General features: G+C 38.5%; 2 protein-coding genes and 1 long non-coding RNA gene across 13 annotated transcripts; 2 read left to right on the top strand and 1 right to left on the bottom strand.

The window, feature by feature from the left end:
- Positions 1 to 15,245, top strand: LOC147871095 (uncharacterized). Of its 4 annotated transcripts, XM_087341241.1 has the most exons (6): positions 1,981 to 2,189; positions 3,987 to 4,154; positions 8,036 to 8,187; positions 8,594 to 8,777; positions 10,132 to 10,219; positions 11,721 to 15,245. In XM_087341241.1, the coding sequence occupies exons 1-4, from the start codon at positions 2,187 to 2,189 to the stop codon at positions 8,661 to 8,663; spliced, it is 393 nt and encodes a 130-aa protein (XP_087197367.1). In that variant the 5' UTR covers positions 1,981 to 2,186; the 3' UTR covers positions 8,664 to 8,777; positions 10,132 to 10,219; positions 11,721 to 15,245. The 4 variants fall into 4 exon arrangements, with proteins under 4 accessions (XP_087197368.1, XP_087197370.1, XP_087197369.1 ...); XM_087341242.1 differs by lacking the exons at positions 1,981 to 2,189; positions 11,721 to 15,245 and adding an exon at positions 1 to 99 and having other exon boundaries at positions 10,132 to 10,299; XM_087341244.1 differs by lacking the exons at positions 1,981 to 2,189; positions 8,036 to 8,187; positions 8,594 to 8,777; positions 10,132 to 10,219; positions 11,721 to 15,245 and adding exons at positions 1 to 99; positions 5,508 to 5,901.
- On the bottom strand, positions 10,492 to 25,920 carry LOC147871093 (ryanodine receptor-like). 8 transcript variants are annotated; one of them, XM_087341227.1, is made up of 12 exons: positions 25,685 to 25,920; positions 25,205 to 25,390; positions 25,011 to 25,116; positions 23,435 to 23,600; positions 22,139 to 22,309; positions 21,522 to 21,692; positions 20,059 to 20,183; positions 19,070 to 19,270; positions 18,185 to 18,354; positions 16,913 to 17,103; positions 16,063 to 16,206; positions 10,492 to 11,423 (listed from the first exon to the last, which is right to left on the bottom strand). In XM_087341227.1, exons 2-12 carry the CDS (start codon positions 25,226 to 25,228, stop codon positions 11,342 to 11,344), a joined length of 1,551 nt encoding a protein of 516 aa, XP_087197353.1. In that variant the 5' UTR covers positions 25,229 to 25,390; positions 25,685 to 25,920; the 3' UTR covers positions 10,492 to 11,341. The 8 variants fall into 8 exon arrangements, with proteins under 8 accessions (XP_087197353.1, XP_087197354.1, XP_087197352.1 ...); XM_087341228.1 differs by having other exon boundaries at positions 25,777 to 25,920; XM_087341226.1 differs by lacking the exon at positions 25,685 to 25,920 and having other exon boundaries at positions 25,205 to 25,678.
- On the top strand, positions 20,626 to 21,800 carry LOC147871094 (uncharacterized). Its single transcript, XR_015532819.1, has 2 exons — positions 20,626 to 20,940; positions 21,503 to 21,800. It is a non-coding gene; the product is annotated as an uncharacterized LOC147871094 (long non-coding RNA).

Below are 25,920 nucleotides of genomic sequence, written 5' to 3'. Positions count from 1 at the left end.
AAGAGAGATCAAGAACAGAAGGGATGAAACTTCGAAGATAGCAGGAGGTCACGAGAGTCATCATGACCAAGGTGCAGCTCATCGGGCTACTTTTAACAGGTGAGCGCTGAGGAGATGAATCCACGTACAGTACGGGTGGATTAATAAATATTCAAGATTTACGTAATTAGAGTGTACTAAGGATAAAGTGAATTAGACTAAATTAAGAAGGTAATGTTTTAACTTAAGTGTGAAATTTATGTAGAACTTAGTGTTAGAAATAAATGTGATAGTCTTAGGGAACAAGCTGTAGCCTCATGGACGTATTATCATATTTGGTGAGCATGTTGAAGCTGACATCAGCATCCTTGGGAACTTGCCAAGCCACGCTACCACATGAGTAAGACTAAACCCAAACGAATCTATCCAAAGTAGAACGTTACAATTGGTTTGCAGCGGCGGGATTATTCATTACTTTGTTATAAACACTTTCGTTTGGAAACCAGGACTGAATACTAGATGAAGTGTTTAAGAAGCAAAGTCAAAATCTACACCAGCACAGTTCTCCTGAAATAAAGCACTCCACAGACTATAAAGTAAATATAATCTACAAAAACAAATAGATGTTCCACAGGATCTAACAAGCTGTTCCATCACTGTGTACTATCATAGTCACTGTTACCAATGCAACGATGAGCTGAATCACAGCCGCGACAGAATGCTAAATGCATGCTCGCATCTACTGTTTCACTGAGTAAGATCACATATAATTAAAAATAATAAAATGATTTTCAGAAACCCTTGAAACTAAACCATATATCTGCCACTTTCACAAATTCAGGTTTTTAATTTTAATTACACAAGAAAACATAACCACTATTACATGTTTTTATAATAGCTGACAATTTTTGGTTAAAGGTACAATTTGGCTGCACGCGACAGAGACAAGCGACCGAGACAGGCGACAGAGTTACGAGACCGAGACTGGTCGCTTCCTGTCTGCTCTCTGTACAATCGTATGAAGTACAATTACGAGCGCGAGACAAAGCACAGGAGACCGCTCTCGGACCAGTAGTGTCTCGCGACGGGCTCAGGCAGCACGTGTGTTGTTGAGTAAAATAATGGTAGAAATTAAATTTACTGGTGACCAAGATGAGCAATTGGTAGAATCAGTAGCAGAAAACCGACCACTGACCACCGACAGAAAGATCCTTCTTCACGTCTGGTTTTGAATATTGAACTCATAGGTTTTCTTTGTTTCTTTCGCAACAAATAACACAGCAACACATCATCTTCTTCTTCGAGTAACGTTTTTAGAAGCATTTTTGTACTCATTTTTTACAGAATATGTACACGTATGTCTCAACAAAACAAAGAAAACAAACACTTTGCCGCATGTCTCGGTCGTCACCTCAAAAGTGTGTGTCGACAAGCTGCGATGTGTCCGTCTGCCGTCTCTGTCGCCTGTCTCGGTCGCTTGTCTCTGTCGCGTGCAGCCAAAGTATACCTTAAGGCAGGGGTGACCAACCCGCGGGCCGCATGTGGCCCGCCATGAACATTTTATTATTATATTATCTACGTTTACATGTAAGAATAATAGTAAACACAATAATAATAACTCGTTATGTTTCAATTTTTCACTCCAAAAAAAGTCTATAGTGTATCTAAATCTAATATGGGGATATATAATTTTATATGTGGCCCGCGGAGTTATGATGCATTTCCAAAGTGGCCCGAAAGATCATTTGGGTTGGCCACCCCTGCCTTAAGGTAAATTATTGTGGCGTATACGGAGCTGATGCAACAGCGGCTATTCCATCATCTTACCCCACCCCAAATATTTTATGTACGCAATTTTGTAAAGCCGTTTAAAATAAACAAATATCTTGATTGATATTTGTTTTTAAAATGAATTGTTTCATAATAGATTATGGCTTTATTAATACTTTATGCTTTAATCGTTTATAGATTAAATTGCTGTACAAATGATTCCTGTTTAAATTCGCCAATAAGGTGTCGTGTCTTGGAGGACCGCACCCATACTAACCAATGAGATGTCTGCATTCTATGCCGCCAGAATTTCTATATATCCAATGCACAGCGTCATTTGGTTGCATTGTCAGTGTGTGTTAAGTACTTGGGTGCTGGAAACGCTTAACTATTAAAACTGTTTTTTGTTATCAGTCATCAAATTATCTATTACAACAATGGTGAGTTCTATATTTTGCTCATTTCAGATATTTTAAGGAATTTTTGTGATTGATTGAAATGGTTTTCACGAATGGATGTGCTACCTCTGTGAAATACGTTATTACGTATGATTAATAAAATATAAGTTCTGGCATCTAATTAATGCGAAAGTAATATGAATTTCTAATTTTGTGTAATACGTTTATCATATTATCTAAATTTAATTAATTTTGCTTCCACGTGGCGGTGGCTCGACAGAAAGTTCTGAAGTGTATGTATATTGTATTGTGCTTTCAAATGATGTTCAGTTAGACAAAGAATATGTGGTAATTTGGCACTTATCAATTCTTCAGTTTTTGGGGAAAGTCCTCTGATGTTCTGATGGAAAACCAGGAGATTTTCTTTCTGGGTGGTTTCTAAGTTTTTGGTTGAAAGGCCTCTAATGTTCTGATGATATAACATGAAATTTTCATTTTGATTGTGATCTAATTTTAGAACTGGCTTATTTACATTGACTTGGATATCTTTCAGGAATTTAGTGATACATTTGGGCCTTAACCTAAAAAAGGCCTAGGTCTTACACCAGTGATAACAGGAATCTTACCAGTATTTGGTTTGCTCCTAATCTCATTGGCAATGAGTTGCACAAGCTTCTCCTTACCCCTTGAGTTTAGGTGCAATCCATGTCTGGTGTGGTCATATTTATTCACAGATGGCACATCAATTAATCTAATGTGCGATCTGTCCGCATTCCAAAGCGCACGCTCAAGTCTCACATTTGCACTCCTAACCCACTTGCTCATATGAGGCCTGTCATGCCGCTCGAGAAGGCCAACATTAGTATGTAAGCTTTTCCTGGCAATGCTGTCCATATAATTTTCAATCTTGTAATTTCGGTCCATGTCAAGGCTATTTCCCGGTCCTCCCACTATAATTACATTATCATCCTTAGTGAAATCCTTGCTTAGTGTTTCTAGTTCCCCAACAACATTGCCAAGTGTAGCATTGGGTTTGAATATATTTGTAACCATATATTCATCCCCTAGGACTGATTGAAGACGTTCACATAGTCCCCTACCATGACTACTGCCTAAGAGCAGGACCTTCTTACATTTTTTATTCTTAACAATTTGTTTTGCATCTTTTTCCTTTAACTGAGCAGCACCTTAAGGTTCCGACACAGTCAAAGCCTCAAATTTGTTGCGCAGTTTAACAGTAAATTTTGAACCCTTACTGGAGCAAAGACTTTTGTTTCTGCGTTGCGATTTGGCCTTAAAATCAGTCCAAAGAGTGGACGAATAGTTACATTTAATATTAGAGCTGTTATCAGCTTTAAAACTAGCAATCTGATCATATGCCAAAGCCAACTCCCTCCGTAGATCCAAAATAGTTTTCTCCTGTTCCCTAACTAACCTGGCCTGGTTACACATCAAACAAAACCATGGCTTAGCTACATCTACATTATTAACAGTGATGTTGGCACATTCCCAGTGGAACCACCAATTACAGTTGTCACATAATATACCTTTACAGACTTCTTTCTGGCAGGAGCCACATTTACCTGATAACTCATTAGACCTATTCTTATCTTAAAACTTACTCAAGTTACAAAGGCTTAGACTAAAGAGAACTATTAATAACAGTGAACAGATTGGAGATGTGGATCTAACTTATGTCAAGTTATTATATCAGGAGCAGGTGGTAAGTCTTTACAAAGCAAGATTCTTCAAATTTAGTGAAATTTGGTGTGAGTATAAGTTCTATAAAAAACGTGTCATTGTAAAATTATAACTTAAGGGTTTGTGTTTCTTCTACAGCAAAACCCAGTACAAGACGACCCACCCCTATCATCATCACCACCACAAGACCATGCAAGTCCTCAGAAATGGGTTCTAGCATCATCTTCTGTTTTCAAAGCACAACAAGCACAAATACTACAAGACCTAAAAAATGAAAACGCAGTACTACAACAACAACGAGACCGAGTAAGTCCTCAGAAACGGGTTCTAGCATCGTCTTCTGTTTTCAAAGCGAGATTCTGCAATTTTAGTGAAATTTAGTGTCCGTGCATTAAAAAAATTCTTCTCTGTGTCTGTCTTGCACGCGCATGCACTTTAAACCTAACTTCTGAGCTTGAGCTTCTCACAAAATGTACTGTTTTCTGCAAAACATAAAAATTTGCTTCATATTGAGTTGCATTTCATGGATCCATAAGACAGTCAGATGACGATAGGATGTGGAAAAAGTCATAATAATACAATACATATTATAAAGTACAATTCGTACCATTATATAAATTTCACATAATACAAACTAAGGATTCACCTAAAGAAATGATAAGCTACAAATAGATCTACCCATTACACACAGAAGAAAATTTACCACTTATTTGTAAACAACATAAATTCATTGACAGAGTAAAAAGAATGCGTAAGTAAGTGTCTTTCTGACGCTGCCATAGCTATATATAGCTATAATCATGAAATCTGCCTCGCATTTTTATTTGACATTCTTTCATATCAAAGGCTGGAAGATGTCTCACTATTTTATGGACTGTGAATTGTGTAAATTCTTATGGCAACTATAATTCTGGCCAATCTCATCTCTTGGATGGCAAGAATGTCAATTTTATAATCATTTGTTACTTCAATTAATTGTTCCAGCGCCCCACTTCTATATAATGAAAGCAAATTACACGTTCCTAATCGGAGTTCCATGTTCTTGCTAGGTTGTCACATTTTTTGGGAATTCTCAACAGAATTGCTTTTTCCAAGGTGGGGGTCGTCAACCCCCAACCTGGAAATCCAGGTCCCCGAACTTACATCCCCCAGGCACTGGGTAGCTCATGAACCTCGGGAGCGCTGCTCCCCGCACTCCCAAGACGCGAGCCCCTGAGAGGGTGAATTTGGGTTATGTCTGTTTATTTGTGGTCGTGTGACTGACATTAAGTGAAATAGTTTTATTTGTGGATTGACATTAAACTAAATTAGGCTTTAGGAAAGCCACACACAAGAGCGTTTTATATTAAGAATTGTAAAATTGTGAATAATGTTATAAAAGAGGCTAGAAAGCAGCATTACAGGAGACTTATAGCAAAATCAGACGACGAAATAAAAACAAAGTGGAACGTAATAGAAAGGGAGACAGGAAAAATATACGAGGCGCGTCCCAAAAGTAAGTTTCCCATTCGTCCCACAGCTAGCAAACCTTATATTGCGCGAAGCGACTGTGCGTACGTGATAGAGCAATGACGTAGCATGGCGCATGCACTAACGGTACTTCCCGCGTTCTCACAGTAGCATCGTTGCAGCTGTTGAAGATGGAGATTCTTATTCCAGCTCCCGCCGACTGTGAAGTGCGGTCAGTGATAACGCTAGGCCGCACACAGCTCGACGGACAGCAAGTCTCCTGCAGGAGTTCAGCTGGGAGGTGTTTAATCATTCACCCTACAGCCCGGACCTCGCTCCCAGTGATTTCCATCTTTTCCTACACCTCTAGAAATTCCTGTCCGGTCAGCGTCAGCGTTTTGAGAATGACAGAGAGGCGGAGATGGTTGTCACACAGTGGTTCCAATCCCAGGCGGCAGACTTCTACGACACAGGTATTCAAAAGTTGGTCCCACGGTATGACCAATGTCTCAATTCCGGTGGCGAATATGTTGAAAAATAGCTGGACACTTGCTGTATCTGTTGCAATAAATATTTCCATGAAATTGTGTTTTGTTTCTGTAAACGGCCCCAGGGAAACTTACTTTGTGGACCAGCCTCGTATTTATCAGATCAGACGCCATCTCTTCTAATAAACAATGAAAAAGTAAAGGATCCTGGAAAAGTGGCTTAAGTTTTTGAATATCACTTCTGCCCAAACACTTTGTCACTAGTCGAACTTCACAGAGGCGACGGGCTTCAATTTGAGAAAAGAAAACTCCCGTAATATTTGGTACCTTTTCGATGACGTATCGACGGATGCCAAGTGGCGACTCTTGTGAACGCAATCGATAAAACAGATTCATCACTCTGACGATGCAGCAGTGTTGCCAAATGGGTATCTCATTTGATAAAAGCTGCGACCCACACAGTTGCCAAATTGGCGAAAGAATTTTTGTGCGCGTTGACGAAACCGCGTAGAAATGGATTAAAATTGACTTTCAAACTTTGAAGCTGTTAAGTTTGAAATGCAGTGAAATTTAAGCACTATGTGCGGATGGACGAATGCCCACATTCACAATACTATAAGTAATCAGCCGCGTTAACTGGTTACAGCAGTAAACCGACGTTTCGGGAACAAACTGTGTCCCAATCTTCAGGGTTCTGACGGGACTGGATCCTCGGAAGTCACCTGTGTAACTTCCTGCTCGGGACCAGTGCACGCAGTTGCACAGGCGACTTCCGAGGATCCAGTCACATCAGAACCCTGAAGATGGGGACAGAGCTTCCTCCCAAGAATCGCGAAGGTCCCGGCTAGCCTCCGAATAAAAGTGAAATGTAAAATTTTCTTCCGATGTTGCATTTACAGAGACAAAACTTGGAATCAATTGATGAGAGGGATGGGTAGAAATAACGCAGACTGTTCTATCTGATAGCAAAGGAGATTTGTTGCCTCATTAGGTTATTGCTCTTACATTTGAGCTATTATCTACATTTTAATTTTTAAAAACTCCGATCTAGTAATTCTGAATTCTGGATAATTCCATAACCAATCGTAGAATGTCAGACACTTCGACGCGTGTAGTCGACCTGCGCCAACTTGCCTGTCGATTAATTTCGACCAATGAAAAATGCTGAAGGCAGAAACAAAGCAAACGCTCGCTGCGTGAGAGCGATTCTGTTCTTTGTTTGCAATCTTTTTATCCTCTCATGTTCACATACAAAGTCGCGCAGTTGCGACAGTCACTGAGTTGAGTGACTGAGGAAAATCTGAGGCCAAGTAGTAGTTGGCGTGGCGGGCGGCCGACGCAGTAGGAGGTAACATAACGATAAGTCAACTGGAGTACAACAGCAGGCCTTCTTTTGCTAACCCTTTTTGTCAATGAACTTCGTTTTTCTCTGGCCTCTGCAGTGCGATAACTCACATGGAAAAATTAGCGAAGAATTAAACCAAAATGTGACAATTAAATCAGACAAACATCGACATAAACAAACATTGGCACGCTGTAAATAATGAAGCTTAAGTTACCAAAGGAACGAAATGATTGGTCAATTAAATGAAAGTGATCTTTTAATCCTAATTCTAGATCAGTCGGGTAGGTCATGGGTGTGGGTTATGCTATTCCGAATTGTTTACAACTAAAATACTTTTGTGTGGGCTCTATGTCGATTGGTTACTCTCAACATTACTCATAAGTGGACCTAATGGCACCGTCACGTGATTTTTCCCAGAGAAATTACTTTCTTTAATTTCGAAAAACTACGCTAGAGGTGGGAGAGTCGAATTTATGCAGATTGTTCGTCCTTGAAAGACTCCACATTCACGTAAAGAACTCGGAAGGCGTCCGGCATTTCCTTCACGAGCGAGAATGAGGCACGCAGGCATTCAACTGCGTATTTGCCCTTAAAACACACGCACGGAGAGAGAAATTAGCAAATCAAAATGACCCGGGTCTGAATGTAAGCAAAAACTCGTCTAGAAAACCGGATTTTCCTCGGTTCTTCCGGGCTAATTGCCGGATGTAGGCTGAGAAAGCGTTTTTTATGAACTGGATAATTTAAGAACTTCTTATTGTCAGAGACAAATATTATTCAAAGGTAAATAAATATCCCGTTCAGGGTGCTGGAGTGTCCCTAAGTGACGCATAAATCATCGATCAAGATACGTAATTGCAGATCTTGATCGCAGGGATCAAAATATTTGCACTTTCACTTTACAGCACCCGTGCCTGAAGAAATTTTCCAAGTTTCTGGCGGTGGTCGTCTTAATCGCTGGTTTGATTAACCAGGGAGTGGCGGTTTATGCTGCCGTTATGGATGGCCGCACGAACACCGCCGGCTTCATTCTAATGGCATCGGCGTATTATTCGGGGTAAGTGACAGGTAGTCTTAGGTTTCCGTGTTCATTGCTCGCACGCTCATTCTGTTCCTGTCTAAGCCTTGAACGATCTACGAGATTCTTTGCCGCGATGATCCTGCTTGTAATAAGCAGACTCCAGTTTAAAATATGAGGACAGGACCAAGGGATCTTTATCTGTTTTACTTTGGCCTGCCATTTTAAGCCGCTAATCTACTGCACAGAAATCGATGCTCGATTGATCTGTTTGGAAATTCCTTTGGTCACAATTAATTTGTAAGTACATAGCAATAATATAATAGCGTAATTTCGATTCACTCGCGTAACTTTAAGTCAACATTTAATTTCAGATGTGACGGGTATCGCTTTGTTGTAAGTTACGAAATGTAAACTGACTCGCCTTTGTTTTTATTTCCCACAGCTTTCACGCTTCTACATTTGCCTCAGTCGCCACGAGTGCTGCTGCTTCCAGTGGCCTTGTCCCAGGGTAAACATTGAAACGGTCCGCCTTTGGGTGAAGATTCTCATATATACAGTCGGCATTGCTGCCAACATAATTGGCACATGCCTCCACTGGATCGAGTCAACGCCCAACTTGTTCCCCGGTAAGATCGAGTCTTGAGCCAGACACAGCTCAAGAGTGCGACGACTAAGCCACGTCTTCACCGCCGTCAGAACCTCCAATGTCGCCAAAAATCTCATTTCAGGAATTGTACACTTTATTTTCGTAAATCGTGATTTTCCGAGGGGTGGCCCATGCAAGAGTAACCCCAAAACGCACGTTTTAACGGAGCCTCGTATTCGAAATTGCACTTAAAGAGCAGTTTCAGAGGCTTTTCATATTCCAATACATTTTAATTATTCTTCCTTGTTCTGGGCCCCGCAAGGAGTTTCCTCCCTTGTGGGTTCCTAACAAACATGTTTTGATTTATTTCTATTCGACGCGTGCTGTATGCCCCGTCCATCCCTCCATTCCAAAAGCAAAAACGTATTCCCCCTCCACTTTGATCCCTGTTACTTCATGCTGATTCGCATCAACTGAGTGAGATTTCGGGTTCTCACGGCGAGAAGCGTGAAGATGGCTTTGCCACCAGCAGCGCACTGAAGATGGAGGCAGGATTTACCACAGAAGAGTCTGTAATCTGATACCAAATTATCATGGTGCATAAACCCACAAGATAACCATTTGAAACCAAAAAACAAAGCGGGATCACTTTGGCTGATGGTCAAATTGTCTATTTTCTTCTTGGGGTGGGAGAGGGGGGAACTCGAGTTGAATTAAGGGGCAATGCGGGGAAGTAGAGGAGTTTCTTTACACAGAGTTGGAGGGAGGGAAGGCCGCTGAGTGGAGTCTGTTATTTCCACGCAAATATGAAGGCTGTTGTGTTTCAGAAATAAATGCTCTTCTAGAAAGTGGGAACCTAGAAACGTATTATTGAATTGACGTACGAGAATCCTCCTTGAGAAGCTGGTGGTGGCTCAGCTGGCTTAGACGCTATCTGCAATTTATTTGATCGAAGATTCCCTCTGGGGATTGTTCTCGGCCACGTTAAAACAGGCCCTGGTTCTTTAAATATACATAATGTATGGAAATAGTTTTTAAGCTTTTTATAATTTAAAATAATTACACGTTGAACGATGGATCTTGCAAAGTTGTGTCAGAATTACCATTTTTGAGCTTTCCACATCATTGAATAGTTATTTCAGATAATAAGAAAGATGGTAAAAGCTCTGATTGCAGTGACGTAACAGAAAGTGTTTGGAAGTTTCTTTAGTGATGATTCACCATGTAACATAAGAACCAGAAAATTATTTAAACATTTCTGATACATTTCATTACATTTACCATAAATCAGATGTAAATGCGGTACTTTCAGGTTAACTATAAAATATTTGTGCCAGTCTGGTTTTTAAACGTGACTTAATTATTAGGAAGTAAACTTTATCTTGTGTTTGCAGGCACCAACAGAGAAAACAACATTCTTCCATCCGGGCTGAAATGTAACATCAAAGTTAGCCACCGTGAAAGTATTTTTGGGTGCACTTTGTAAGTTGTAACTTAATTGTTTTGGTTGTATGCTCAAACGTGTTTGTCTTGTCAGTGCCTCCCTTCGTAAATAAGCTTCATCAGTTTCATTGGATGCTGCATTGTGCAGAAAAAATTATGTTCTCTTCACATTTGACGGTATTATGACATTTGTACCTCAATATTATTATTTAAACAAATAATTTAAAATAACTGCACTTGCAAACATCTGTAAATTATGCTGGAAGGAAAAAGAAGTTCCATTCGCATTGCCGACATTCTAAACTGTGATATATATTTATTTATTTATTTATCAAGCCAATATTTACGTAGGATTTGAATAGCAGATCTTTGGTCTCCTTCTTACGCAAGCAGAATTAAATCTTACGAGTGTTTAGGTACGTCAGTGCTAGTTGTCAAAACTATAGAGGACAATCCTAATGCAACTATAATGACTCAAAGGAACATAGTTTAGCTGTAGATACTTTCTCTTTTGGAGAACTGCGTGATGAGTCTGCTTGTATAATTCAAAAATGTCTTTTAAAAACTTTTTGCAAATATTCACTGTGAAATGATGATAACAATTATTTTATACTTGTACGAGTAAGCGTGTGACGCTCCGTGACAGCATAGCTGTAAAGTTGTTGCTCCATATCATTACTGTATTGAAGTTAAAGTGTTAGAAAATTTAGCTTTGCAACTCGTCGTTGGATATTATATGGTTACGCCATTGTAAGTACGTGATTCTAAATGGAGGTCAGCAGCACATGAACTGATTCCAATATAGGGAAATAAATATTCACAATGGAAGTAAAGTTAATGGCATTGAAGAAATGTTATGCAAATGATGAGAAAAATTAACATGTTCCATATGGACTGCCCTAAGACTAGGATTGAAGCCAGGCCTCCAGAAACTAAGTCCCAAATTATAGCATAGTTTTGGTGCCCTTTAACTTGCTTTTTGATTAAATATGAGTTTTATCCTTTGTATATGAATTTAAATATTTGCATTTTGCGTGTAGAGTTTTCATTTTCGTCTCAGTGTCTCAACATATGTTTTCATCTTAACTAATCTGGAAACACTTGATTATAATCCTCATCAGCATCATTGATCCAGGCTTTTGAATTGTAGTATGCTGGTAATCACTCCTGCTTTACATGTGTGAGGTCCTGAATTTGCACTTCATCCAGGAGACAGACTATCAGGAATTTGCCAAAATACCACCTGAAAGTAGACCAGGACTTCATGTTCTAAGTCTTTAACCAATTCACTATTTGTACATAATCCATAATGTTTCATTTTTACATTAAATAATCTCTTTAGCTGATACCATTAAACATCTTACCTTGTGGCAGTTTTGTATGTGCAGAATAGATTAATGGATTTTGTAAACTTGCAAGTCTGCATTTTGTGTTGGTACATTGAAACATAATGTTCACTGTAATCGCTGAAGTTTGGCAGTTTTATGCAATTAGAAGCAGAATGGGTGATTTTGTGAGTGAAGATTTTTCTGTCATGCAGATTCAGCGAGCAGTTGGCAGTCGAATGGAAGTGAATCTGAAGCTTGAGCAGGATGGGATGGAGGGTGTTGATGAACATGAGTGGGTGAGTGTAGTGTTTCTGAACCTACTTAAGTAGCTATCGCAGAGAATTGCCACTTTGCTGCATCCAAAATCAGAGAGTTTGTTTGCCTCCAGTGGCACTGTTTGTATGACGTCAGTTTTCTTAATTTCTTTTATATCACATTTGGCTGTAATGTAATATTATTTCTTCCTTTTCTCCCTCTACTATTTATCCTTATCTTTTTATATGAATTTTCTGTAAGCAAGGAATTGATATGTAACTTCAGCTTTTGGGTGAGAGCCACATTGAATTTTGGCAAACATTTCAGTTGCCATTTTCAAGATGGCTGCGAGATGGGGCAAGGGCAAGTTCACGAGGCTGTATATAGGGAAGGCAGTGAGTGGTGATATAAATTTGATGGGGCTGGTTGGTGGAGTGGAGGAATGGGCTGCTGTCCAATGGGAGAGGAGCATGTGGTTGAGGAAAGGCGGCGTTGACATTTTGGAGCCGACATGGTTCTGGTAACCATGTGGGTGGGAAGGATTTGCAGGAATTGATGCTTGAAATTTTTCATATTATGCAGAATAGTCCCAATGGTCAGAATTGACAGAGAACTGATTTCTGAACCTCTCGCTGGGGGGGTGTTCCTTATAGTCTGATGCTGCTGAGCGTTATGTATATGACATGCGAGACAAGTGGTGACGTGATGACATATGAATACCCAGTGACAGATATGGAAACGAAGGTTTTAAATAGTGGACGGCGGATATAGAAAGCACTGGATTGGGAAGCAGAAAGATATTGAGGGCCTTCTGTAGAAGAGTGGAAGTACAGGGGTTCAGGAACAAAGAATTCAGAAGATAAATAATTTCTGTAGATTGAAACTGTAGTGATTGGGGAGTGTTAGCTTGTACTGACAACAGTTGTAACTGGATATATTTGAATTTTGTAAATTGGGCTTTGGAAAGAACAGTCCGTGTGATTGAAAGACAACTAGTGGAAAAGTTAATATGAATGAAAACAAACGAAATATGTTCTTTGTTTATTATCATATAAGTAAATTTAAAACTGTCAGTTTTAAAATGGAGGTGTACATAACAAGTATAGTCTGCAATATCAGGTCATCTTACTTTTTTCATAGAAGTGACTGTGGTCAGTTGTTGGTTGCTGAGTTTGCTTTTATGTCTGTGTATGCTGTAAATGTACTCATTAATTTGTGACTGTACGGTGAATTGTTTTTGGTTGGTGGGTTTGTTATAGAATTTAAGTGATAACTATGTTAAATTTTGGCCCGTGTCTCTTGTAATTGCCCTGAATAATTATTATGTGTGGCTGGTAAAATTTTTGTCTTTTTTACATTGTGAATGTTTTTGTTGTACGGTATTTAGCTTTGGGTATCTCTAGTTGGCTTCCGCCTGTGCCCTTTTATGAATTTGTAGATGTCAGGACTGAAGAGTCTGTAATTTATCATTTTATGAGCTTGATTCTCTTTGTAACAGTCGGGAGCTGCAGCTGTAGTGGTTGCAGGTCCCCCATCTGCAGTAACCGTGAGTCGTGGTTCTGGCAGAGCATCTATACTGGCAAGTTTTCGCACTCAAAACAGGTTACCTGTGTCAGTTCCTCCTCTGCAGGATGTGGAGGAAGAGGAGTCTCCCAGAACTCTTGGTTGGGGCTATGCACTGCTGAATTTAAAGAGGAATAGATCATCGTAAGTTGTGTTTGACCTTTGACCAGCAAACTTTGAACACTGGGTAAAGCAAACTATGAATATGTGTTGTAAGTCAATTTCAAAATTTCTAATGCTGCTGTGGGCTGTCACTGCCTATTCCCAAACTGACCCACTGCTAGCAAACTACTGAAGCCTGAAATAAACACATGTAGGGCTGCCCTTATGACTGAAGTTGAGAACATCTGATGCATTTGGATGTAATTTGGTATGGACGTTATGCAAGAGGCGACTACCCTAAAATTGTACCTTACAATTTCTTACGGTTGATGCTTTTAATTGGTACAAGAATAAGCTGTCTTTCTTAATTAGGACCATTGGTGTAATTATTTTAGTGAATCAGAATATGGGAAAATTTAAAGAAAGCTTAAATTTCAAAATTAAAAGACTCTGAAATTTGTTGACAGAGGAAGGAAAAACTAATTTATCATATTTTATAAATATGGTTACCATTTGATATTTAAGATATCCACCAAACTCTCATCCCAGACTCAAGGATTGCAGACTTTTTTTTAAAGAGGGATGTTATGTCAGTGCATTGTGAAAACGGGTACCTTAGAGTACAAGAAGATTTTTATTTGTGCCACACATGTAAGAGTGCGCGCAAGGAGTGGCTGTTTAGCAATCTCACCATTCTTGTTGAAACAGCAGAGAAAAAATTTAGCCTCCCTGCTTGAGACAGGTTGATGCTTTAAATGCTGACCGGACATTGTGAGCTCTTGAATAAGAGAAATTTTGAAATAATTAAGTACAAAACAATTTTGTTCACATGGAAGGACTTTTCTCTTTCGTTGCCACTTTATGTTCATATCTTTATACAACTTTTTCATGTTTTAAGATGTATAAAGTCTTCATTGTATAAGGTATCATGTAATTATGTTATATAATATACAGTGAAACCTCTATCCATCATTCCCGGAACTATCGTTTTCCCGGATGCATCGTCCGTTTTGTTCGGTCCCGAATACATCCCATATAAAATAATGTTACATTTTCCCGCTTCTATCGTTCCTCGAACTATCGTTTTATCGCATCGATCGTTCAAAAATCTTAGTCCCGCCCCACAATTTTCCCGCAATGATCGTTTCTGAGAATTTAAAATGCTGGGTTTTGAGATAAATTAATACCGAAAGACGCACAATGTTTTTGGAATACGCAGTAGCGGTAACCTGTTATGTCGCCCAACCAGCACAGATTCTTTTGGAATGAGGGGTGCTCATTGTCAGAAATTTTACGAGTTAAATTAGGGTGCACTCATATTTCGTTCCAGCGATGCCAGATGGCATGTGCAGTGTGAATTTCTTCACAAATGCTTTTATTACAAGTACAAAGGAAAGGCTGGTGGCACTTTTCATTCTTCTGATTCATCTCCTTTCCAGCGGTTCAGGGTCTTCTACAGCTACGTTTCGTTGAGTTCGGCAGTAATAGTATTTCCATTCTTCCTGTTATTGTCCGCAAAGGGGGTTGGAGTGGTGAGGAAGACGAAGACGACGAATGCGAGCCCGAAGCTTTGCCGAGTTTTGCCGAAGCACACGCTGCATTGGCAAAAGTGAAGTCGTTCTTTTATGCGCGTAATATTAGTGAACGTGACGAGGAAAACATTTTGAACGTGGAAAGGGCTCTGTTTGGCCTAAAACGTGAAGTTTCGACAAACCAGTTGTCCATTAAAGACTTTTTTGGTAAAAAGAAGTAACTTTGAAAGAGAAACATTGTTTTTTTTAAAATTTTTAATGCTTTCCCGCATCTATCGTTTTCCCGCATTCATCGTTTTTATTTCCCACCCCCGCCGAAAACGATGCATCGAGGTTTCACTGTATTATCAGCAAAAATAATGAGCCTCATTACAGGAAATGTGACTTCTAACAGACCTGGTACTGCTCCAAGTGTTCTGAACAGAGTTATAATAATGAACAATACACGTAACGTAATGTGGTCCGCAACCCAAATGTCAAGTCCGAAACTGCAAGAAACTCTTATCACCCAGGGAGCAGCTTGCTAGAGGCGAAGGCGATGCTGCGTGCGTCTACGTATCTACGATGGTTTTTCATCAATACCATATGCGGACATATTCTCTACTGTCTGTAAGAACCATCCACCACAAACACCCCCACGTTGGAATTTGGGAACTACTGCCTCACAATAACATCGGACCAATTCATCAGTCTGCCTTCATATGGAGTTTCTGAACATTTTCTTTTTTCTTTTTCCATAACATCATTATTCTCCAGATCTAGTCCCTGCAAGTTACTGTTTTCAAGAATGAAACCCTCTTGAAGACATGTAAGTTCTATCAAGCACAGGAGGTGGCACATCAGGTCACAGGAATTCTTCCAGCAGTGACACAGTCACTCACTATTTTGAATGTGTGACCATGATAACTAGGAAGCTCACATGGGAAACAGTATATGAATTTTCTGACCATCTCCCACACACATATAAATACGCAGAAGGAAACGTACATTAAGGCACAAACATCACACAGATGAACGTCAATTCATGGACTAATACACGATATCTATATTTTCAATGTGTATTAAGAATACACAGAACACGTACAGTAATATTCACTCTTACCCAGCAGTGTTTGCCCAGCCAATCCTAAGACGTGGCATCATATGGGTTGTCTGTTCAACATGGTCCACTGTTACTTCAAAATACCACTTCTGGTACATTGAAGATCCTTTCACTCTTCCCACAAAGATGTTTGGTCTCCTCACACTGGAGGTACAAAAGGTTTCAATTATGTATCATAACCTTAACATAAAATTATCAATTATTAAACATTTTATAAGGAATTACATTTTATGTGGAATCATAAGTCTAACTTTTTGATCCATGGGATGTTGTTATTTTTTTATTTAGTGTTCTGTCTGACGACAGGTCCATATGAACAGGATCCTTCCATCCTTTTCTCGGACTGGGACCTGTTCATATACGTTCTTGGCAGATGATCCAGAAGTGGTTTGCCATTGCCTTCTTCTGTGTGTGAATGGAGTAATTGTTGGGATGCCACGGAGGAAAACTCCGTGTTGCCTAGACCACGGCCTTGCCCAACACAAGTTATAAATTCGGGCACCGCCGGGAGTCGAACCCGAGGTCCCAGGATTACAAGGCCAGCGTTCTAACCGCTAGACCACCGTGTATAGAAGCATATCTCTGTGTGTCCTTGTGCATGTGTCTCTGTATTTTTTCTGTGTGTACACACATTTGCATGCAAAATATTTCTTCACATAACATAACCTCTACACTGCCTTGTTGAAAAAACCCTCATATTTCTGGTTGGAGGAAATGGTGAAAAACCAACACAAAATCAAAGCACTGGCCTCCCAGGTTGGGCTTTGATAAGAGGCTGCTGATATAACATTTAGTGACTAAATTAAACAATTACAACACATTTATATAATCAAACGAAATTGTGACTGACCTTGCAACACGGTCCACCAGTTGTGTCTGCAATAGCAGATTCTTGCCAGGAAGCAGGAAGTCGCAGATATTGTTCTGTGAACTCCTGACTGCAACACCGTTGCCAACACATAGTGAACACAATACGTCGAGAACCTTGGGGTCTCGGCCATGCTTCTCCAGCAGAGAAATGATGACTTTAATGTGCTCATCCTGAAATAAATGCAATATACTTTCAAATAGTACATGTAATAATATAAAAACATATCTATTCTTTGTCATTGTGGTGAGAAATATACATAACTACAATTACAGTGAAAAATTCTTATATTGAATTTCACGCTTCAAAAAGAGTAAGTTGGAGAGAAAACGGAGAAAGCGAAATCGGTCCAGACAAAGATATAACTGACACTGCTGTTTTACCCATAGGGCAGTTCAACATTAATTTGCAGAGAAAAGTGACAAGATATAAAAATGCTCACATCCATCAAGCTCTACCAAGAAAATAACATAATTGTCAAATTTGCAAAGTTAAGCCACAATGTGCTTCAAAAGTACATTCAAAAAACAATTAAAATTTAAGGTTTAAATGCGTCATGTTTGTGTTTTATAATCAAAATATATAATATAATTCAGGTCTATACACAAACAACAACAGAGCACATACTATAATAATGTACAAAACGGATGAATAAATTTAAAGACTTGCATTGTATTATAAAGTAGTTTTAAAGGAAAAACCTGAAGATGATGCTTCGCATCGAAACATGTAGTAAATGAAGGCGCATTATTGTAACATCGTTGTAACGATGAATAGCGCAAATTTTAAATTTTAACATCTGTAAATAAAGTTTGTGTATAGACCTGAATTATATTATATATTTTAATTAAAATTTGTTAATGGCTTAATAAATAGGTGATTTAAGTTTTACATCCTGTAATTCTTAAACAGAAAAGTATGAAGGAAAGAGCATGAATGTTTATTTTCACCAGAACAGAGATGAATATATGGCAAATCCAGGAACTTAAAAATACCATAACACTTACAGAAATGGCAGGACAGTATGAAAATCCCCTTAAACCTACATAAGTTGCTATTATCTGACTTGTACAGGGATCCATACTTGACGCACTCCTCTCCTTTCACCGACAAGTTTTTGCATATGATGCTAATGTTGTACGGAGTACAACGCTTCAATGAATGCTATTTACATTAACTACTTCCGTACGACAAGGACTTACTGCATTAGCCTACTGACTATCTGTGCATTCTCAGTTCACAAGCAAAGCTTACCCTCATCATGTTCAGAGCTTCAGAGGAATCAATCAGCACACAGTGCAGTACATCCAGCATCCCGGTGCCTTCCCCAGAAGCCTGTGAGCCCAATCTACCGAATAACCAGTTCAATCTGTTTGTGTCGGCAAACTGGGTACAATTAGTGTGATTCCCCTTGATGATTGCAGCTGCACAAAGCAATAACAAATGTCAGTGTGTTAGCTTACCACTTTGCGCACATAATGCATACCGAATCGGAGTGAATGTGTACGCCAACATTTTATTTGTAAGACACGTAATGCAGTTTGTAGTTCTACATTGGTTTTGCACTCTTAATATACTTATTCTTGTAGTTACAGGCACTGATATTCTGTGTGGTGAAAAATATTACGTTGTTTTTATTTGTTTATTTATCTTTAACATATGAATATTGTGATTTGCATCTCACTCTTTAAAACACTCATTTTTTGAACGGTCTTATTATCTAAATCTTATTTAAATTATGAGAAACCAATCACAAAATGGCCTTACCAAATCATCAAGATGCCAAATGTGGCATCTGATACTCGAAGACAAAATCAAGTCAGTCAGTGCTGTAAAAGCACCCTAAAATCTGTTGCCAGATAAATGGAGCACAAAAATGATGCAATAGTGAATTCAAATGAAAATACATGAATATGCTGTGTAAGCAGCTGTTCAGTCATCAAACTACTGGAACACATATTTTCATTATTAATGCTAATACAAAATCAGACCTCCCGCATCTAAGAACACTTCTACAAATACATAAACAGAATAAGAATAACTGTTATTACATAATAAAAATTCAATAAATTAAGAATACAATGTGCATGTGTTCAGGTAATATTATGAACTGTTATAATAATATTCATGATGACTCACCGAGCAACTGATACAAGTAGCCGGATATAACATCCCAGTTTTGGCCTGCTTCATCACCTGTCAGAGACACTAGGAAACCTTGAGAGGTTATGACATTAATTTTGTCTATGGCTTCTAGAATTAGATCGAGTATTCCTTCCTCCTGGAACAGATCCTGCCGATTCCTTAGGGCACGGAGACGATTCTGTTTCTCTTCATGTTCTTGAATTTTGAATATAAAAACCTTTATAAAATTCAAAGTATGAATTATGCAATTATACTTTAGTCCACTTTTAAATTTAAAGCTCCTCATAGTGCAATATGTTAACAATAATATATATTAATAATCATTAAGTATTAATAGCGCTTTTAAATTCTTTATTATTAAATAATTCCAATCTCCTCTTCTTCAAAATTGTATAGCAATGTGTTGTGTTTCTGTATCCAACTGGATATGAACAAAGCACGAAAATAAATTACTGATATAAAATAACCAAACCTTAATTCACCAACCTCCAACTCTCAGAAGTATTTATGTAGAAAAACAATGCAACAAAATTCCCACTGATTTTATATGAAATTATGTACTATCATGTGTCCCGCGCCGTAGCCGCGCGATCAGAGGCATCGTGCTTCGGACCGGCGATACGGAATGCGCGCTGGTTCGAGTCTCGGGGGAGAAGAAATTTTCTTGTGAGCTTTCGACCAGCGTATGGGACCGGTGCCAACCCAGCATCCTGAGGAAATTGGTGAGCTACAATGAGTAGCGTAATCTGGTCAGGAAAGCTAGCAATGGCTGGGGGTTCGTCATGCTGACCACACGTCACCCTATATCTGGTTGGATGATCGTTCACCTCTGCTTAGGCATGTGAACGTGAGGCCAGCAGTCAAGTTAGTCGGCTTTGGCTCTCTGGAGCTGTTAAGCCACGGATTTATTATTATGTACTATCATGTTCTTGTACCTGTAAAATACAAAGTGGATAGAACTATTAACAATAAACTTTAATTACCCATTTCTTCTCCAGGCTCAGCAAAATAGTTAATCAAGTCTTCAAGGCACATCACCATTTCACCTAGATTCACAGACTGGAAGAACAAGGACGCACGTCTGTAAACCTGCAGAGCTTCCAGGCCCCTGGAACAAAAGCACGACAGCTACAATAGGAAGCCATAGACTGGAAATCCACACACCAATTTTTTTATTTTGAAAATTCCACAGGTAAGAACAAATGTAAGACATCAATGACTTAGATGTAAATTAAATTTAAAAACACTGAAAATGACATGCGTCAGTCTGTCTGCCTGCCTGTCTATGCACGTATTTACATTTGAATATCATCACATGCACGAGTGTGCATGTCTCTCTCTCTCTGTGAACGCGCAAGCGTGCGTATGTATTGCTCAGTATTTTTGCAGACCCACACAGGGCAGAGAAAAAGAAGTTGCGGGGAATCAGAATGAAATTTGTACTGTTGTTATGAGTCTAAACAGTTCTCAGAAACAAGTGGCCATTGCAAACTAATTCTCAAAACAATGTATCTTATGTAAAATAATGTAATGAAATTAGTGAAGTTCTGTGAATGCAGTTTTATTTTATTTGTTTAGTGTTCTGTCTGACGACAGGTCCATATGAACAGGATCCTTCCATCCTTTTCTCGGACTGGGACCTGTTCATATACGTTCTTGGCAGATGATCCAGAAGTGGTTTGCCATTGCCTTCTTCTGTGTGTGATTGTTGGGATGCCACGGAGGAAAACTCCGTGTTGCCTAGACCACGGCCTTGCCCAACACAAGTTATAAATTCGGGCACCGCCGGGAATCGAACCCGAGACCCCAGGATTACAAGGCCAGCTTTCTAACCGCTAGACCACCGTGGCGGAGTTGTGAATGCAGTAAGAAATATTTTTGAGTATCCATGTATTTTGATTATTCATGCATCTTATCTTCATTAGCCTGGAGAATCAGAAGTTTACCACAGCAAATTAATGCTTGTACATTTTTAAATTTCCTTTCAAATTTTTATAAATAATTATTGATCGAATAAAGATGACATTAATTCAGACATTTATGTACAATATAAGTTCAGACTATCCTATAAAAAATTAAATATGAAATACGGCCCTTTGGTCTCATTTTAATTAAGTTCTTTATTATTAGTGTGCTGCTTCAACATCCAAAAGGCCTATTACAGATACAGCACAATAATAAATACAAGAAGGTAACAACATATAGATTATACGATTAAATATAATTTTAAAGCTATCTCAAAGCTACAATTAACTTTTATCATACACGAATACAGAATTTAAATGTTGCATTATCAGATTACTGGCTTGATGATTCAGCAATGATCGTACTACTGCAATGCACGGCCAAATGAATTGTGCGTAAGCCATGATGCAAGGACAATAAAGGTTAAAACTCTCCCTCACTCATTCATTTTCCTTGTTGCAGTACATCAGAAGACACATACGTGATGAAGTCGGTGAAGAGAGAACCGCACTTCCGAATCACACGGGCCATTCTAGACTCTTCTTCTTGACTACGGCTGAAGTCTAAACCATCATCCATCTTTCCTTCCTCATGGAGTACAGCTTGCTTTTCCTCAACTTTACCAACTCCTTTCTTTTTTTGTCTCGTATGACTGAAAGAAAGAAAGTGCAGTATTGGAATAAATATTTTATAAAAATTAATTTATCATAGTGTGAATGCTAGGCTGTGACAGAATCTGCTATAAATATTTTACAGCTTATTTTCATTTATTTTATTAAACTTCATAATAGTGCAATGATTCTACGGTGTCCTTAACAAGATTTTTTCTTTGAAGAAACATTTTAAATTTTGCTTCTGAACAGTTTCAGTAAGACAGTATTTGGTTTCTCCATAACTGCATGTTACAATGCCACATTATTATTCATTGTGCAATGACTGTCAGGTAAAACTACAACTCTCTTTGTCAACACTTATTTAATATAATATAATAATTTCAAATTCTTATGTTACAAATCTGGTAACTTGAAAAGTAAACACCTTACTTTCCACCATATCTATTATGACCCAATTTAGTTGACGGACAATACGTATACAGACCTTGTACGAGAGCCACAGCCCTGATTCTGAGTGCTGCACAATGACAGTACTGTCACCATATTGATGATCGGAGCTCCGATCACTTCTAGATCCTTTTCTTCCAGGACCACTTTTAGGTCATCCTTCTCTTGTCGCAAACAGAAAGTGGACGTGGCAAGTGCAGCATCATCTCTGCGTGCAAAAATGTTACATGCATTTTTCCAATATACAGATGAATATACTCTCATCCTAACTTTCAAAGCAAAAGCTATTAACACCAGTTGCCCAGCTGTTCTGTTCAAGAGCGTACGATATTACAATACGTGTAAACTCATTAAAATCATTTGTTTTCTAATTGAGAGAAATTGGAGAAAAAACTGTAAGTCATAAACCTATAATAGTAAGGATATTTTATACTTGAGTTGTAGTAAATCTTTGCAAGACTGTTTACTCTTGGGGTCCTTCTAGTTAATATTATAGGGTTTATAATTACTGATGGGTCAGGCATTGTATATAATGCATGTAGGCCTCAATCTCATGTAATGTAGAAATGAAACTGCTTCAGATTCTGAGGAACAAAAACTAAAACATCATTACCACCTCTGCCCAAGTTCTGTTTATATGAGCATATGCACAGAACGACTGTAAAGTCATGCAACCCATTCCTGACACACATTCTATTCTAAAAAAAATAAATTAAGCTGAAATCAGAAAACAAACAAAAATACATTTTATATTATATGTTGCTAATGTCCATTGTGTTCGGTGATGCACGCACTCAAGCTTTTGCTCAAATTTAATGAACTGCAGTGTAGAGTTCCTGTTACAGAAAAAACAGTTCACCAAACAAGAAATTGTCAATTTCTTCGGCACAGGAAAATCTGGAAATCTAATCATAAACTCATGCTGGCCATTTTTAGTAAGAACGAAATGGTCGAACACTTTTTTGCAACTCTGAAGAAATTATCCTTGCACTTCAACTGCTGTAAGGCGACTTACGGACTAGTGCGAGGAGGTTAAAACATGACATGCCATGTGTGGGCCTTGTACACTCACAGCAGTATTGTGTTTTTATTAATCCAGTTAAATTGTATTGAACTGCAACCATCAGCAAATATTTTAATATGGGTTATGTGACTTCTCAGTTGCCAGCCATCTCTACTGGCAGTAGAATCCAATGGTTCAACACAACTAATGCAAATGTCAACCACTGGATACAACCCTGAGCCAGTTCCACCAACTTCACAACCTATTTCTGTAAAATCCATACTTCTCTTATTCTATGGTTATGCTATTTATCTTCCATAGTTAACATACTTTCTTACTAGGTAGAGCTCATTGTTCTCATTAACTCCCAAGTATCGAACAGTAGTGAGGTGGCGGATCCTCATCGGATGATACCAGTTCATGAAGCCGCCTGCCCATTTGGTTCTTGCCAATTCCAGTCGCCACAGCGACACTGCCACCCTCATAAACAACAATGCTGAAAAAATTAACAATTAATTGCATACAACAGATCGCCATGGCTGTGCGTTCTATGATATGGACCATTCAGAATGGAATCACAGTTTTCAATTCAGGTTGAAGCATGTTTCTAAGTACATAACACAAAAAAACAAAACAATTTCTGTGTTCATTTCCACGTGCGTCTGCCAACGGAGTAACTATCACGTGGCCACTCTCTGTCTTCATACCCCAGGTTTCTGTTACAGACTTGTACCACGACTGGCTACACAGAATTACCATACCAGCTGTTTAAAAATTTAAATTTACCATCACAAACCTAACACTTTGGACATGAAGGGTAAATCCCGTTTTCCTAAATAATCAATTTCTAACACAATTAGAATGAAAAAATTTAATTATAAAAATTAAAAATATTCCAGTGAGATCTGATAATTTCAAGATGAGTATGAAGATGGTTGTTTCTTGGATATAGCACCATGTAATATCGTGTATATCAACCAACATTTCAGAGGAGCTTATTGCCTGCATCATCACTCTGATGACGGAGATGGTAAGCTCCTCCGAAACACAAGTCTATACCTGCAAGACTACACGACGCCACATCCCAGCAGATAGCCATCTTCTTTAAAAACAATCCCTTTCTAAACATATAAAGGACCATACCTCATAACTGTATTTCATCCCTTCCAATAACACAAATCTTACTTTTGTCCAGGTTGGATCGGTCCAAGTAGATGGAATGGTGAGGCATTCATCACCCCCCATGGAAGAACCTTAACACATAACCACCAAAGACATAACCTGAAATATGAATGTGCATTGTCTCAGTTACGCATCTTGCTTCAGATAGCACTAAACCATTCAGTTTCCGTTAACAAATACAACCTATAATAATATCATCTAAATGTATATGCTGAGCAGTCAGTTTTGTGTAACTACATGCATGCATCCCCCCCCCCCACACACACACACACACATACATATATAACAGTTGTCATGTCCACAATATAATACAACTATATTTTAATGGAGGTTCATAATATCATAAAGCAGAATCTCTTCAAGTTAAGAATCAGACTTCAAAGTTATTTTTGGCATTGATCTACTGAGGTAACAACTTCTATATTGTCATTGAAATCACATTTACCAACTTAAATGAAGTGATCAATTTGAAGTATAAAATTTAAAACTGCCAGTAAAATGAAGCATTTGTTGCAACTATAGATTTGAAAGGGACAATGTTTTTTTTTTTGGGTTGTGACATCAAGAAGACTCATAGGAAGACACCAAATTTCAAAGACAGTATGTTTCTCCAAATCCACAGAGCACCACAACTTGGAAGAACAACACCATCATCTTCTATCTATACTTTATAGTATGCCTGATTATAATTACTCTCTAGTGAGCTGAAGTGCTGTATACATACCTACATACTTCATCCTGCTGATACCAGTTCCATACGGTTGCACAGACCAGTGAGACACGTGAAAAGATGCGTTCACCACAGACAGGTCATTTTCTTTAGCTGTTCGCTTTAAAATGGCAAGAATGAGACAATTACAGGTTTTATTCCAACATTACGGCCAGGTTTTAAACCAGGTGTGGGAATATCCAACTTACCATCTTACTTCCCTCTAAAAGCATCTTTCAAACAAATGTTTTGCTCCTTCTACCAACTTCTTCCACTTCCCAACCAGTATCTCAACTTGTAATTGTAGCTCTGCTGCAAAGTTTCGGTCAGCATTGTTCAGCAGTTTCTGTGTTGTTATCATTTGGCTGCAGTGTTTCAATATCATCTTGGAGAGCCTGTATAAAATTTATACAGACTCCACTGTATTTTCTGTTTTTGTCTTACTATTCTGTTATAAAATTCACAGCTACAATAATTAATTTATAAGGGTGTAGGATAGAAATCACCAACATTCTTCTCTCTGTAATTCAGCCTCTTCCTTCAGAAACAGAAACTTGTTCAACTGATCGTAAATTTGATTATTCTTATGAGAGTTGAAGACTCATCACTGTGATCACAAAATCCTGTTATATATTCTGAGTCACTTCAAAACAGAAGTCATTTAAAGAAATAAATATCAATATAATTACTCCTTTATGCCACCACATGTTCTTGTACTTGTGTCGAAAGTTTTGAAGTGCATGTATATTGCATGAAATGACATGTTCGAAATAGTTCTTACTTTAAGTCCTCCACACAAGGGAAAGATAACACACATAAATTCAACAAATGCTCAAATAACGTCACATTAACTTGCACGACCTCGCAATATATGACAGAAGAAATGCAGTGGACAGAAACGACACACAACAGTTACGCCATTTTC

Source organism: Zootermopsis nevadensis, unplaced genomic scaffold (genome assembly GCF_977971745.1).
Source record: "Zootermopsis nevadensis isolate Lab colony 2312 unplaced genomic scaffold, Znev_1.0 Znev_ptg000066l, whole genome shotgun sequence".
Classification (NCBI taxonomy): Eukaryota; Metazoa; Arthropoda; class Insecta; order Blattodea; family Termopsidae; genus Zootermopsis; species Zootermopsis nevadensis.
Note: the sequence above shows the minus strand (reverse complement) of the source record. Positions and strands in the feature narration are given on the sequence as shown.

Excerpts from the sequence above, each read along its gene's own strand:
- LOC147871095 (XM_087341241.1), top strand. Across the intron at positions 4,155-8,035 it reads TACAACAACAACGAGACCGA|CACCCGTGCCTGAAGAAATT; the intron begins GTAAGTCCTCAG and ends TTCACTTTACAG. Across the intron at positions 8,188-8,593 it reads GCATCGGCGTATTATTCGGG|CTTTCACGCTTCTACATTTG; the intron begins GTAAGTGACAGG and ends TATTTCCCACAG.
- LOC147871093 (XM_087341227.1), bottom strand. The coding sequence starts at position 25,228 with ATGCTTTTAGAGGGAAGTAAGATG. Across the intron at positions 19,271-20,058 it reads TGAGCCTGGAGAAGAAATGG|AACATGAAGAGAAACAGAAT; the intron begins GTAATTAAAGTT and ends TCAAAATTCAAG. Across the intron at positions 11,424-16,062 it reads GGCTGGGCAAACACTGCTGG|GTGGTATTTTGGCAAATTCC; the intron begins GTAAGAGTGAAT and ends GTCTACTTTCAG.